Source organism: Epinephelus moara, chromosome 20 (assembly GCF_006386435.1).
Source record: "Epinephelus moara isolate mb chromosome 20, YSFRI_EMoa_1.0, whole genome shotgun sequence".
NCBI classification, from domain to species: Eukaryota; Metazoa; Chordata; class Actinopteri; order Perciformes; family Serranidae; genus Epinephelus; species Epinephelus moara.
The window spans coordinates 27,200,072-27,216,112 of record NC_065525.1 but is presented as its reverse complement, the minus strand read 5'-3'; the positions used below and the strand labels follow the sequence as shown (position 1 = coordinate 27,216,112).

At 39.1% G+C, this 16,041-nt stretch overlaps 1 protein-coding gene across 2 annotated transcripts; it reads right to left on the bottom strand.

Moving 5' to 3' along the window:
• Positions 1–9,328: 9,328 nt before the first annotated feature.
• Positions 9,329–15,746, bottom strand: morf4l1 (mortality factor 4 like 1). 2 transcript variants are annotated; one of them, XM_050074062.1, is made up of 12 exons: positions 15,602–15,746; positions 14,320–14,366; positions 14,142–14,209; positions 13,962–14,048; positions 13,547–13,624; positions 13,390–13,415; positions 13,065–13,171; positions 12,162–12,263; positions 11,954–12,042; positions 11,634–11,806; positions 9,904–9,988; positions 9,329–9,820 (listed from the first exon to the last, which is right to left on the bottom strand). In XM_050074062.1, exons 1-12 carry the CDS (start codon positions 15,639–15,641, stop codon positions 9,736–9,738), a joined length of 987 nt encoding a protein of 328 aa, XP_049930019.1. In that variant the 5' UTR covers positions 15,642–15,746; the 3' UTR covers positions 9,329–9,735. The 2 variants fall into 2 exon arrangements, with proteins under 2 accessions (XP_049930019.1, XP_049930020.1); XM_050074063.1 differs by having other exon boundaries at positions 13,065–13,156.
• Between the last annotated feature and the right edge of the window lie 295 nt (positions 15,747–16,041).

The following is a 16,041-nucleotide window of genomic DNA, read 5'->3' as shown; positions in this document are numbered from 1 at the left end:
AGCATTGTGAGAAGACAATATCTACTCTTCCAACCTACCTCCAGGTCTGACACTTTTTTTTCTACTACGTTGCATTTTGCTCCACTAACACGTCAATAAAATATAGTGCCACATCTACACTGCATTTAACATCTCCACCTGTATTAAAAATTATGTAATATTATACTTATGTCATGTTGTGTTCTATGATGATGTTTTATTATGATTTAAAAGACACTAAATCAGAAGAGCCTCCTGATAAATTTGGATGTTAGCATGATGCGTCACATACAAGACCTTTTTTAACCATGAGGTTGCAAAACCCTGGGCAGGGGTTCCATCCCTCTCAAGAGGTGTCAAGGGTTAAATGACACCTCTGCCCTGCATTTATGTTTTGAAGGGGGCTTTCAGAAATGTCTTATCAGAAAATCTAAATTAACATAGAGACAAATCTACAGCACAGAGGCACAATCATACCCAGACACTCAGACGGGGATCAAAGCTGTGGGGAGACACGTGGGAATAGCAGATGAAAGAGGTACACATTAAGCTGTTTACTAAGGTGACATGAAAAGGTGTTTTAGCTCAGTATTCAGCCTAATGAGGGAGAGAGACCGAGGGTTATCTTATTAGATATTCAGAGCTGCCAGTTCGCAGCCCTTCACATCCCTTCGACATCAAAAGAAAACTCAATTTTCAGGCGAAGTGAAGTCTAATAATAGGGAGGTCCCTGGAGATTAAATTAACATTTAACTGTTTCACTGACAGGCTCACTTGTACTCGGCCACTAACGGCCTCAACACTTAGTGGTGTGTGTTGTGAGTCACTGGTTTGACACTGGCTCCCTATGAGGGCTCCCACAAGGGGTCATTAGATACATTTAAGGGATCTCTAAATGATTAACAGATGAGGAAAGCAGACGTAGCCACGTTAGCGGTGTGGCCATGTTGGTCAGTGTTTCCACCACTGAAATATCTCAACAACTACTGGATGGATAACCATGAAATTTTGTTCTCCGGAGGTCAGATCCCACAGACGCTAGTGATCCTCTGACTCTTCCTGTAGCAACATCATGAGGTTGAACTTTGTGGTTTTCAGTGAGATGTCTCAACAAATACTGGATGGATTGCCATGACATTTACAAACATTCATGTTTAGCTCATGATGATGAATTGTAATGATGACTTTTCCACCAGCCCCAAATCAGATCAAAATTCCGATTGGCTCAATACTCGGTTTGTGCTTAAATACCTGTAAAACTTCTGACGTCGGCCTCAGTTGCACATGCTAACATGCTAAACTAAGGCAACCATTTTACCTGCTCATCATCAGCATGTTAGCATATTAGCATTTAGCTCTAAGCCACTCTGTGTCTAAGTGCAGCCTCACATAGCTGCCTGCTGTCATGTGGAAGCTTTAGCCTTTTAAATTACTGGATAGTTTTACTTATTTAAGACCCTGGAAGAAGTATTCACATGGAATGAGTAAAAACATGTGTCTGGTTGAACTGAAGAGAGGCCTCAAGCAGATTTGTTTTCACAGGGCACAAGCCAAAATGGTTGGGTGGACTTCTCTGTACTAGTAAAAGGGCCAAATCCGTTTTACTAATCATCTACAAATTCTCACAAAAGACATTGTTCTGCATTATAAACTAACTCCACTGTCAGATAATAAAACCTGAATAAAACAAGCAAATTTAATGCCTGGATAGTTTATGTCAGCCTCCCCTCAATTCAGTACTTGTGAATGATCTCAAGACCTCTTTTTGAAGGTCTCGTCTTTAACTCTGAACCACATTTTTACTCTGGCTTGTCTTAGACAAGGAGGACTTAGGGTTTTGTTCCAAGACCACAACTGTGATGCATCACTAAATTATCTGCAAAAAATGAATGTTGACTAAAGATGGTTAAGTTGATTACAGCTCCATAGTGTTTGTATTTGTTCACTCACAGAAAACAAAGGAAAAATCTCATACATAAAATTTACCTTTGCAATGCCTTTAGATTATTTAACAAGACATGTCACATATTTCTCATGTATATAAACACATATAAACAGTATGACAATGAAAACTGTGGATGAAGAGGAATCTTAATTTGTTTTTTGTGGGTCTTTGTAGGGAAATGTAGATCTTTCACATTAATTTGAGTTATGCACTGTTGGACTCTGACTGGTCTGGTCTCGGTTTACTTGGTCTTGACTACAACACTGCATGGATTACACTCTAATCGGATTAAAACGACCACACTCTAAGGCAGAGATGGGTTAGAAGTAAAAGTAGAAACATGAAAGTGAAAAAAATACTCTTGTAAAAGTCTCAAAATTTTATAAAAACACAACTGTGGACTTACTTCATACTAGAGGTGGGGATCATAGGATACACGATGCAATATTATCACGATACTTCAGACAAGATACGATATAATTGTGATTTTAAATATGTTGCTATATACTGAGCATTGAGGTAAAATATATTGTGATACACTGCAAATTTATTACCCTTGTTCAACTGTAAATTATGTCCCCAAAGGAAAACTTTGTCAACGTCTGTTTTATCTAATAAGATAAATCTTTTTGCAGCAGTAAAATGTAACTAGTGGACTGAAAAAGCAATTGATTACATCGTTCTAGTAGGCTACCTAAAATTTAATTTGTATTTATCATATTAATAATGGATACTTGGCACTGTGACGATAAGATATTGCCACACAAAAATATCGCAGTACTATGCTGTATTGATTTTTCCCTCACCGCTACTTTATACTGTCTAATCACTTTTGTAAATTAGCTCATTCATTTCTATGTCAGATTAGGAGATCCAATAAGACAAGCAAAAGCATAAAAATACCAGAGCTGCCAGTAAAAAGTATGATTTTTTTTACCCTAAAATGTGGTGGAGTTTAAGTATAGAGAAACATACAGTGTAAATATAAATGTACTTGGTTGCATTCACTGCTCTGTGGTGGTTCCTGTTTCAGCTGCGAGGAGGGCTCATCACACACATGATAAACAGAGTGTAAACTGAGCAAAAGGCCCCAACATGATCTGAGGCCTCCGCGATTTCTTAGTCTCCCACTGAGTCGAGATCCTGTGCACAAAACCACTACTACACCGCATTGAAAACAGATGGATCAAACAGTCCTTCCCCTTTATTTGGACTGCTCTCTGTTATTGGAAAGAATTTCAGTAAGAATTACCAAATCTGGCCGCCTTTCAGGAAAACAAATGGACACAGATGTAGTTTTCCATTTTACAGGCTGTTTATGTCTTGCAAATTCCTTCTCCAGAAGAGCGGGGTATGTTCTTTCATGTTTTAATGGCTCAGAGTGACCGCAGCCCTTTGTGGCAAATGCACTTTTCCAATACTAATGACATACAGTCACACAAGGCCCTGGCAGCAGCGTGCTACTGAGGCTGCGTGCCCACTGTGTAATTAGTCTACCACTAACTCCTAGTCTGGGGAAACATTCACGACCACATTAAACACTGACGGTTTTTCACCTCAGAGAGTCTGAAGCAGATGGATACGCTCTGAAGGAATCATATAGAGCACAAATGGCTTTCATCAGCCAGTTAAACTGATAACATTTGTTGTCTGCTGGGAGGGGGGATCTCAGCTGTCACTGCAGGAGTTTGTCTTGGGCTCATGTATGGTAGGCAGAGAGGGATTAAATGACGATCTTTTCATTAGAGAAGCTGTCTCTTATGTGTTCCTGTTAGAAGAAACAAATCGCCAGGAAAAAAAAAAATAAATCAAAAGGAGCCAACAGTGTCAGATCCCAGCATCTCACAGAAATATCACAATTACTCGAATTTATAACTGAAAGATGCACAACTTTGTGGGTTTGTAGTTTTTCTGTGTAATCCTGCCATCTGCTGGCTCCAAAACAGTATTACACCAAATCAGGCTTCTCTCAGTGGTGGGGGAGGTCCTTCACAACCTGAAAAGGATGTTATTTATAAAGTCAGTGCATGAAATGAAAATGTGAAAGTAGTTGCTTGTAGTGATTAAACCATTCAAAATTATCAACTAAATGCAGCCCAATTTGACTTTAGGGAGAGACTTTTAGCTTGTTGTTAAGCTGTGCAGCCCACACATTTCACTGCTCTCATAATTCTCTCATAGTGTTGTGTCAACCACACCAGGCAGCTGTTTTCAGTGAAAAAACTCCAATAAATCCAACATACACTACATGCTCAGCACCAAACAGCAGACAGACACGGTTAGCGACTAGCTAATGAACATAGTGGAGCATTAAGCAGCTAGAGAAACGAATATTTCCCTCAGGAGATGGTGGAGACCAAAAACAGAGCTAAAGGAGAGTAAAAATTGGACTCACTATCACCAGGGGACCAGAAACACAACTCTAAATGGATGATAATGTTGCTCCATAACTGCTGTGTAAATTTAACCTGTTTGCCTACAGGTTCCTCCTATGAACTTAAAGGAATACCTCACCCACTGGGGCGCTCATTAGCTCACCTGGTAGTGCGGGTGCCCCATGTGCAAAGGCCGTGTCCATGCCGCAGCGGCAGTGGGTTCAATTCCAACCCCAGCCCTTTGCTGCATGTCTGCAACTGTGTTTTTCTCACATGCCTTTACAGTGAACGAAGAATCCAAAAACAGCAGACATTTTTGATCAACTGAGGTAGGAGGGAATCACGTTAAACAAAAGCAAAACTGAATCAAAACAGTAATTTTTCCTCACTAAATATGGGAGCTGCTAGTTTTTGTGTGTTACTGTGTGACTCTGGTGAGTCTGATTTAAGCCTTTAAAACACCAACATCACACAATATTGCTATAAACTGATTGAGGTAGTGGGTGAACAGCAGCTCCCATGTTCACCAAGGTGAAATAGATTGTTTTTGTCAATGTAATCTGGTTTTGAAGAGTTTACAGATTAAGTTTCACTTTACATTCAACTCCCTGTAGGAAAGGTCTGTCTGTTTGGAAAGCACTGAGTATATGAGTGTATAAATTACACTTGATTTATACTGCAGGGGTTGTATAAGCGTTTGTAAACAGATATTTCGATAAAATGTTGCTTTTGGTAAACGTAGCCCTCTTGACTCCAGTTCATTCACTGTTTTTGGATTCTTCGTTCTCCGCTGAGGCATGCGGCAAAAACTTTCTTCACAAATTTAAGATAACACAGATGAGAAACGGACACACAGACGATAATTTTGAGGCTGAAATATTCCTTTAAGGTGGTGTCAGTCTTGTGTTCACAACTTGTTTCCGCTGCTCCAGAGGGGCCAAAAACAACACAACAAACAAACAAAAAAATCACGCATTGCAGGTTTGAAGGAAAACATTTAGAATTTAGGAAAATATACTTATATTCCTGTCATCTGAGAGTTATGTACCAACTGGACAATTTCTTGGTTTGGCCACTTGCCTGGCAACCAGTTGAGACTCCATGAAGACATTGGTCCCAACCAGGAGGTGGCTAATTCAACATATTGCAAGCTGCAATCAAAAAAGAATTTGTCATTTTTACATGTATGTTGTTGCACTTATTAATCAAACAATACATAATGTGTTAACTGGAGGTGCTGGTCAATGGATTTTGTACTTTTCGACAGACTTAGGATATGTGTTTCCCCCTGTTTCCAGTCTGTATGCTTTAAAAATGTAGAGTAAAAAATAAAATATTTCTCTCCGAAATGTAGTGGAGTAGAGGTATCAAGTTGTAAAATATAAAGTACCCTAAAAGTGTGCTGTACTACAGATTGACTGAACTTTCCACCACTGACTTCTTTCACACTGACACATAAAAAAGAGCCAAAGCTTATTTGCTGTAATATATAAAACAGAACCATACATAGATGCTAAAATATTCTGTTAAATCCTATGGTCATCCCCTACGGGCAATGAACTCAGGACATTTCTGATCCCTGATCCAAGCGGTTCCTGCAGACCTATCTGAAGTGTGTCTTTTGGTTGGCAGAGCAGACGAACGGGGACGGAAACCTGCTGAAATCATCACTCAGACTCGAACCGGCCTCATTAGACGTGGCTGTATCATGCATATGTCTCTCTCATCTGTGGGGTAATGACAGCAGTAAGGCTCTGTGTCACCAGGGTCACATGAAAGCCCTCACACCAGAGGAAGGCCTCTGGATAACCCTGCCTCTAACGCAGACTGTGGAGTGTTAATCGCAGCAGTAAATGGAGCCAAGAAAGGAGCAGGCACTGAGGTGTCTCCCTGAACGGATCTGCAGAGGCGTCCTGTGTGCGTGTCAGTCTTTCTGATGGGCTGTTAAAAGCCATCAGGGTGCTGTGATCTGAGAGCACACTCCAGTGAAAACGCATATGGTCCTGGTTAAGGCCGGGGGAAATTGGATTAAAGAAATTCTTCTTGAAATGGTCTGAATTGTTCTTGCCATAACAACTGCGAGCAGCTGACACAGACAAAACCACAAATCAGCCTGAAACTAATATTATGCTTCTCTTTTTCATGTCAAGCAAGTCACAACAGACGCAAAGGGGAGGAGAGAGGGGGACTCTGCTGAACACATTTTCATCCAGAGAGGTGAGGAGCAGGAAGGGACTGTGGCCTGGTTTCAATAGCCTATTACATTTCTTTCCTCAACAAAATGCTCTCACTGCACCATATGCTTTCCATCAGCGGGATGTTATTCCACCACTGGCAGCAGGAGACCTTTGTTTGGTGAATTCACCATCAGAGAAAAATCATCTCAGCCAACATCAGAGGAAAAAGCTCACAGGTGTCTACGTGACCTCAGAGCTCGATCACATTCACCACTTTGCTTGAAATTATTTTTTAAGTGGAGTAATAAAAGCTTTGAGGCAGAGCTGCAGCACAGGCCCAAGACCGTTTCTTTTAAGTGATTAAATTAAGACCACATGTCCAGTTTATAGTAAGTCATCAGTTTTATATCACTTTTTAAAGAAATGGACGGAATCTTGGCCGCAGTCACAAAGCCACAATTAGCTGAAATAAAGCAGGCTGCAGTCAGAGTGTGGATGCTGCTCAAACATCCCAGGTTAACTAAACACAGCAAACAGAGCAAAGACATGAGCAGACAGTTAGAGAGACTAATCAAGTACCTGTTTATCCCAGCAGAGCCATCACAGAGTGGATGAACGCTCTTCATCGGAAACAACCGATAAAACTGTATTTTAAAATCATAGGTTAAAGCTCAAAGTCTCAATTCACCTACACAGGTGTTTTCACTTTGCCTGATTAGCCTGCATTCAGGTGCTGTCGGAAAAATTAGTTTCCAATAGGAAAAATTTACATGAACAATAACTTGGAAAGTCAGCAAAAATGCTGGTACATGAATTGACGTCACATATCCAGAAAAATGGCGGACGAAAGGAGACCTAAATTTATGTGTTTTTATTTCATCTTTATTTAACCAGGAAGTCCCATTGAGATTGAATATCTTTTTAACAATAGAGACTGGCTACTGAGAATGTTCAATAGTCACGTAAAACAATTGTTTTAGTAGTTTTAGGAGATGTAGGCTGCTGGTGCAGCAACAAGTCTATGACAAAATTACTTTGTAATATAAAGTGTCAAACTGTTACCAATGTGTTGTTTAAATGCTCTGAGTCAGAGTACAACTCTATCTGAATTGTAGCGTTCATGTTAAGGGGTGTAGCACCAAATTCTGGACCCTAAGCATGAGCAGTGTCTGTGGACCCCCGCCCTTCCTCTCTTGATCCATGTCTCTCTCATGCACCTTCTGCAGCACACGCAGTCATTTACTTGTCTTCAAAGACAAATCCTACAGCAGGGGCCGACTAAGCCTCTGTAAAACTCCAATTAATAGCCCGAGCTATTATTTGCTTAAATCACTGAACTCAGCAGGCCTATATTTGGGACAGGCCTTTAATTTCTTTCACACAAAACTGTTTTTTTTTTTGTTTTGTTTTTTTAAACCAGTATGAATATTACTTGTATAAAAATTAGGCTTAGAGTAATGAATCAATTATGAATTATTTATTTCATCTAGCTCTGACAGACAGCGCATCAGAGAAAGAGTGTTACGACATTCTTTTACAACACCCGGCATACTGACACAACACCACTTTATCCTGTTAAAACAATACTCACAACTAGGATTCATTTTTATGAAAATACCCTTTTGATCTGAGGACCCTTGTAGACTAAAGGAATATGGGTAACTTACCGGGAATTCAAGGAATGGACACATATCCTGACTTTATGACAGACTCAGAGGCAGGAAGTCTCTTTCACATTCGTCTCCCGTTCATCATGTCGGTAAATGTGAAAGAATTACAGTTTTCTGTGGTGCTCCTGGTTTCAGTAAAATGAACTTAACAAATGAAGCTCTAGCGAAAGTTCAGTCAGGAAGACAATACTGTTGATACTCAGGCAGTTTTCTTCCTCACATGCTAACTCGCTGTCTCTGGTATGGGCTCTGGGTGTCATTTTGTGGGTATGTCAGTTGAGTCATCCGCTGTTTTCAGCTGATTTACAATCAAACAATAGTACAGCAGCACACCTTCTCTGTCAGCTCATCATCTTCTTGCTCCTCTTTTTAAGTATGGTTGTTTCTCTGATGCAGTTGTGCGTGCCCTCTGCCTCCCCATCACCACCTAGTCTTCAAAGATTCATCAGCCTCATCTGCCCTAAGCAATCAGCAGCCTCAGAGTCATCAGCCTCCACCACCACCAGTGTCTGTATATCTCCCTCTGGTGTCCAAGCGCCAAAGACCTCTGTTAAATATCAATCAGCACAAATTATGTTAATCTGTACAATTATATCCATATTGTTTATATTCTCTTTACTTCAATCTTGTCTCTCCTGATTGATATGATTTGTGGAGAATCTAACTGAGCTAACAATGTGTAGCATCTCCATACTGACTGAAGTTAAATCATCATGCTCAATCTAAGCAGCCAACTAACGTTAGCTCAAGTGGGCAGCCAACACTGACTGACTGACTGCAATGACTGCTTCATTGTTTCAACAATCTTTTAAGTGTCTGACTAGATTTTAAATATTTAATTTATTGAAATATAACATTGTAACTCCATTGGCCTTTTCAGTTGTTTTTCATGTTCAATTACATTTAATGCAACAAGCATACAATAAAACAGTGGCTCAAATTGGTATCAGCTCCTCTTTAAGTGATATAAAATGACCGCAGAATATGTGCAAGTTGAATTACTGTGTGCATAGTTTCAGTGATAGTTTAAATAATTTACTGTTTCTCAAGGTATAAACAACACACAGCTCCTCTCCGAAACATCTGGCATCTGTACTCTTGACTATATCCACTCTGATGCATTTTTTGATGAAGCATTTTCACACACAAGAGATAAGAACATTTAAGACAATAAAACTGAGAAACTGAGAATGAGACTTTTATTAGAAAATGATGACAGCCTACAAGACAAATTTAGCCAGCATCTGAACCAAGACAGGAAACAAAAACAAAAAAATCATGATGAAATTCCTTTCGAAAAGATCTTGGTAAAACACCGGACGAAACAAGTGTCATAGAAACTAAAAAGTGGTACTCAAAAACATACCAATACAGGGAAGAGCGTACTCAGCAGCTTTCCACATGAAAGAAAATGAATTTGTCCAGGGATTAGTGTGACATCTTGCTCCGAGTCTTCCTTAATAAAATCAACAGATCTTGCACAATCCGTTCTCCGTGGGCTTTTTGTGAAATCACATCCTTTCGACAGGTAAGAATGTCGTCTCCGCACTTCAACACACAGAGGCTTCAGATCCTACAATAAAAAAACCTTAAACTGCCTTGCGGTGGTACTCGGGAGGGGCAACTTCATAGTCGCTTGCATTGAAGAGCGACGCGGAGTTCTTTACAAGGTACCTGGAATGGAGCAACACTTCACTCATTTCTGCTGCAGATGAATCAATAGGAGCCTTATTAATTACAGTTTGGCCAATACTCACTTGAGGAAGTCTTGTAGATAACTGAGCAGCAGTGCAAGGCTCTTCTCATCCAGGGGAGTGTACGCCAGCATAGCTCCGATTCTCACTTTGAAAACCAAACAAAGACAGAATTTTACACACCACGTGGCCTCTAACCTTTTTAACATATAATAACTAATAAAGCTTCAATAATTCCACTTTACTGATCCTCAAGGAGGTAATTCAAGTGATTGAAACAGCACAGAGCACAGGTCATAGTGTCAGATACAGATGAATACTAGTGTGTACAGAAAGGCAGTTCAAAGAAAGAGCAGTTTTATTTCTAATATCTGTGTGTAGTTCTAGTTGATGCAACGTATATTTCCTTATATACAAAAGAAAAATCTAATACTTGCATGCTTGAATTGAACCGATGCACAGATTTTCAGTTTTAAAGGAGCTATACGTAAGAAATCTAAAGCAAACAGTCGTAAAATCCTCCTAATATGTCACAGAGACTAAGGAATAATGTTCATATAACATACTGATCTCACCAACAACAATAGTACGGCCAGATATTCGCATTTAAAAAAATATTTTACGGTCCGCAAATCATGTTTATGTTCACTGCCGTCTACCAGTCTCAGCATCAGTTACAGTTACGACTGAGCTACAGCAGCACGGCAAGCAGCATTAGCAGTGTCCCGGTACATAACATTAGCAGCTGGCTNTTGAGTGCAGTAACCGTTTTGGCCACATTTAACTCTTTCAAAATAAATGCACTACGTCAGTACAGCAACGCAAATTGATGTTTTTTTTCCTTCAACAACAAACACACACGGTTGGGTTTAGGAAAAAAGAACATTCTACAACAGTCTACACATGTGAACCTGCCTATGTAGGCGCAACTTACTATCAGAACAATGCACTCTTTAAACAGCAGGACTATTCTCTTCTTTTCTGACTTCAGATCAGGTTTTTGTTGGTCAGTGGTGCAGTCGCTTTCTGCTGCCTCAAAATAGCAATAAGCCAACAATGCACCTGACCACACCTCATTTTAAGACCTACCCACCCATGGACGCACAGATGGGTGCAAGGACTTAAACAATGTGGGCGCTGGCCTTAAAAATGACAACTGTGTTGGTCAGATACTAGCAGCAACAGGTGTGCTGTGTGTAAGAAAGAGCCTATGTTGTTTTATGCTAACAATATAGCAGCTACAGTTCAGTGTTAACATTTTTAAAAGCTTGGACACAAACATGTTCAGTCTTTTGTTTTTGTAGAGGAGGAGCAACACTTTGGGGCTGCTTTTCTTATTATTGCTGTAGCCTGACCTACACTTGAGGCAGATACCGATATTGATGTTTGAGAGTTTTATCTATAATGACATAAAGAGCCAAAGTGAAACTGCTAATAACTAAAAATCCAGCCTTGGAAAAAAAAGCCTTCTCAATAGTATGTTGTGTGGCTCGCTTCATGTGTTTAGATAAGAAGGTACTCCTTCAAAAAACACTGATATTGTTGTATAATATTTCTGATTTTTAGCTGCCTTTAGTGCATATAATTTCCCATAAGGCCCAGACCTCCGTGGGCTAGTGTGGCTCAACCAAAGAGGTGAATCCACAGGTGATTTATACCTCATTTTTGCTCATTGTACTTTATGACTGTGATTACCTTCACAGTCAGACTCATAAAGATTTTTTAAGTCCCAGTGCATTAAAGCCATCTCCACTGTAATAAACAAGACAGTAATGTTGCACTGGTGTTTTTACCGAAGAGTCTGAGTAGGTGAGGAGCGCCGTAGATCTGAGACATAGATGTATCTGGGTGGTTGGCCAGGATGTCTGCGTACTGCGGCCTCTCAAATTTGTAGAGAAGTTGTGTCCCCAGCATGACATTGAAATATTCGCGGATACCAGCAACCACCTCGTTCACAGCAAACTCCCTGAGCAGTGGAGAAAAAACGAGTTATATCTCTATGACACACAGAGCAAACAAGCAAGTCATGTTTTTGCACTGGACAACAACAGCTTAGTAAGTGTGAGGAAGCAACATGACAGAGAAAATGACAAGCAACAATGTGTATTTTTACTTGCTGTCTGAGTTTCCTCTTGATTTCTTGTAGTTTGCATAATCTTCAAGGACTGCATCGACGTTCTTTTTGGCAGGTAGGTGGAAAAGCTGAAGACGTAAAACAAAAGGACAAAGAGAAACACGCAGATAAATAACTCTGGAAATGTTCTAATGTATTGTTGAATAAAATGCTGTGAAAAAAGACAGTAAACTCTGAGGTTACGGACTTGTTTTTGCCTTGTAATGAGGTCCCAGTCATCCACAAGCCATGGTTTCAGCTCCTCTGGGATTTTTACTTTAACCTCCACTCGATTTATGAAGGTCTCCTCCTGAGCAGACAGAAACAGATTTAAAAAAGGAGCCTTGAGAGGAAGCGTTTAAACATGTTTACACAGTTAATGTCACTCAAAACCTTTCATAAATCTCAGTGTTTTCCTCATACAGCTATAACTACAGAGTAGTGCTGACAGGAGGGCTTTGAAGCTATGAAGTTTCCATCACTGCCATGGTAATCGATGTCAAAATCAGTATTCCAAGGCTCCATTTTTCTATACCATCACCCCAAAAATTCCAAATAGTCCATAAATTATCAACACCAATTATCATTTATTCTCATACAAGGACATTTAAACTTAATGATAGCCCTTGTTTTATGATAATTTGATGATCCACGACAGGCCTACAGGTATGCTAGCAATATGTTGAAAAAGTTAAGCGTCTGTAGTAGTTTCAAAATTTATAAGTATGACCCACAAAAAGATGTGTCAGTATCAGGCAAGCCAAAGAAAAATGGCAAATAACCTGAGAACTGTAGCAGCTTAGCCGTCTTACAAAGTATTTTCTTCTTTAGATATTATGGCTGATGTTACTCTAACCTGCATGCTAACAATGTGGCTAATTGTCACATTTTTTCAGGTGCAACGACTGAAAACGGAAGTCTTATGAAAATGCCGCCTCCCCAAGCTAATTTTTCTCAAATATTTCTCAATGGCGCAACGAAACTGGAGTTCAGGACAGCCCTGCTGCTGAGGATTTAACTTATGTCTCAGTAGTATCATTTGACATTAAACTAATAATTAAAGAAACCACCAACCAGAAAAATAATTGCTAAAACAGATTCATGAACTTACACTCTCAACTGTTGGATCAACTCGTGCCCTCTTCTTCCGTGGAGGGTGGGTCGGGTCTCCTCCTGAACTAGTTCCTTCTCCTGCACCAGGAGCTGCATGATCGGAAACTTACTTTACTGTTATTTCACTCATAATAGGAATAAATGCCAAAGTTAATGTGACACCCTGCTATGACTGTAATTATACTCTGATTGTTTGGACTATTCACAGCTTCTGTTGTAACAATAGTGGTAACACACTTGTGCAAACACCTGCTAACTGATATTTTGAAGGACATGCATTCACACAGTGTCAATTATGCAAATATGCAACATGATATACTTACTCTTTTGTTTGTTCTTTTTGGTTTTCCTACAAAAGAAAAAAATAGAGGTGTTAAAATAATAATAAAAACGTCATTAACAGGTATCACACTTCTGAAATAGTTTGGCAGCAGATATCAGAGCAGGTGACAGGTAGAGTAACTGATGACTTCAACTCACACATCGTTTTTCTGTGGTGCAACAGGTATCTTCTTATTCGGCGCAGCACCCCTCATTCTTCCTTCTACATAATGGTCTCTGAATAAAGAAAAAAATGTTAATTTACTTGACATAATTTATATTAGAGTCAGTCTGTTTTCAGGAGATTTCAGGATGCAGACAGCAGTGGGTTTATTTAACCTGTATATTTTTGTCAAACCTCTTCTGTATTTTTTTGTTTCAGTAGTGCTGTCAATGTCTTTTCTGAATATTAGAATATTAAGTACCATGTTCACCATGCAGACAGACATTTTCTACTAAAATTACATGATATTTTGTCCTAATTTGCTCTCTATGGACCTTAGTCATAAAACAAAATTCATGGTAGTGGTCTTGGTAAAAGCTAAAGTTAGTAAAAACAAGAGTATGGACTCACTGATTGGCCCTCTGAAGCTCTTTCTGTTTCTGCAGATTACTGTCCACATACTTAAGCACCCTGCTTTCAGGAACCCATTCGTCCCAGCTGGAAGATAAAACACCAAGAAAGAAATTAAGCACATGGGAAATCTTTACCGTACAAATCTTAAAGTCTTGACTTATATGAACCAAAACTTACTTCTTATTCCAACCACTGTAATGAATAAAGTATTTGATTTGCTTGTCCTTGATGTTTATCTTAACACACTGCAAAGAGAGACATAAATCATGGTCATGTTTAAATGTTGAAATGTACACATCAGAGACACAGAGGAGGATCACGTGATCAGACAAACAGACTACCTAAGGCATCCTACCTTAGCTTCGTAGAGCAATGGCCCATGAAAACACAGCACTCTTTCACCTGAACACAGTGTTGGGCAATTAAAATCAGCATGAGAGTGGTCCAAATAAAACACAATGAAACTGTAGAGCTGACTAAACTACTTGAAAACACACAAGAACAATAATAACACCTTAAATTTATATTTTTGAACATCTTGCATACACAGCCAGATACAATGGCAGGGAACAATTACATTACATCCAAGTTTATTAATGAGTATTAGCCACACTCAGGGGGACTCAGATCAGATTAAATGAACTCGAGTCAGACAAGAGAAAAATAGGCTGTACAGCTTTTGTTGACAATGCTAAAAAAATGTGGAATATTCTTAAAAAAAAACTGTAAGAGATGGAGAACATTTTTAAACAACAGCTGAAATCCTACTGATTTAATCTGGCTTTTATTTAATGTATTTGTTCTTCTTATTTTAGATTAATTCTCTCATTTTTAATATGCTTACCGGTCTCTTTACTTTTTACCTTCACTTTTAATTTATTTGATTTATCATTATCTGCCTTTTTATTGTCGAACCTTGTAGTCCATTTTGTTTTGGTGATGCATCTTTATTTGTGAAGCACTTTGAGCTGCGTCCTTTGTATGAAAAGTGCTCTAAAAATGAAGTTTCTATATTATTATTTTAAGAAAGTAACTTGGTACTGTCTACTGAATTCACACAGCTCTAGAAACATGATTAACACTGTTTATACAATGAATGAAAATGATTAATGAATGAACAAACTCTGTGATATGACAACTGATTACTGAAAAAATGAACTCATAATTTATTTATTTTTATTACCTGAGAAAAGTTGATTTGCCACACCAAAAAAGACCACTGAAGTACTTTCAATACACGATGCACTTGGTATATATAATTTAGAGAGCTGCAGAAAATCCTACATGTCAACAGCAGTCTGTGCTAACAATCGGTGGGCGGTGAAATCAATGAGAAGCTAACATCACTGCATGAATGAAGCGACTGCTTCTTCATAGCTACTAACAATATCGCTGCAATTCAAACCCTAGACTTTCACAGCATAATACTACTAACGCTACACTGTGCTGTGAGGAGAAATACTAAGGATATAACCAACGTGGCGAATAAAAATCATGAAGATTTGTTTTGTGCAACAACAATGAAGGCTAACAATGCTAGCGGTGTTAAAGCTAGCTACCATTTCGGACCTTTCCGGCGGCTCCAGCGCTGCACGACACAACAAATCTATCAGAAATTAAAACAGATAGTTTTTTACCTTCTTGAAATTTAGGCTTCGGGTCCTGTTTCGGCGCCATTCACGGATTAAACTAACAAAATATGGGAAAAATTGCTAGCTCCCATTCCAGTCTGAAACGGCGCCGCTCTCTAAAAACGTCATAATCAAACGTGATGGCGTCATAATCCCGCGACCAAAGATGCGCCTCAAAATGACATGACCGCCTAAATGCTTGCAAAGTGAAAAATAAATGTCTTTTTAAATATGAAATATTTGACGCCTTATTTCAGTCGTTGTCTTTCATAACTTTTAATTAGCGGTATATTTTAATAAAGAAGTGACTTCCTCCAAACTATAAGCCTTGAAACCGTTAAAATGAACATACATTAAAGTCTGATGAATTCAAATAAAAAAGCTGTTCTGGTTTTTCATCACTTTTAACTATTGTTTCAGGTGGATTAAATGCCTTCTCAAAACCT

What these genes read in the sequence shown, in the direction of transcription:
- morf4l1 (XM_050074062.1), bottom strand. Translation starts at nt 15,641, where the DNA reads ATGGCGCCGAAACAGGACCCGAAGCCTAAATTTCAAGAAG. An exon ending in GAGCTTCAGAGGGCCAATCA is followed by an intron (nt 13,625 to 13,961) that starts GTGAGTCCATAC and finishes TTCTTTATTCAG; the next exon opens with AGACCATTATGTAGAAGGAA. An exon ending in GCACCACAGAAAAACGATGT is followed by an intron (nt 13,416 to 13,546) that starts GTGAGTTGAAGT and finishes TTTCTTTTGTAG; the next exon opens with GAAAACCAAAAAGAACAAAC.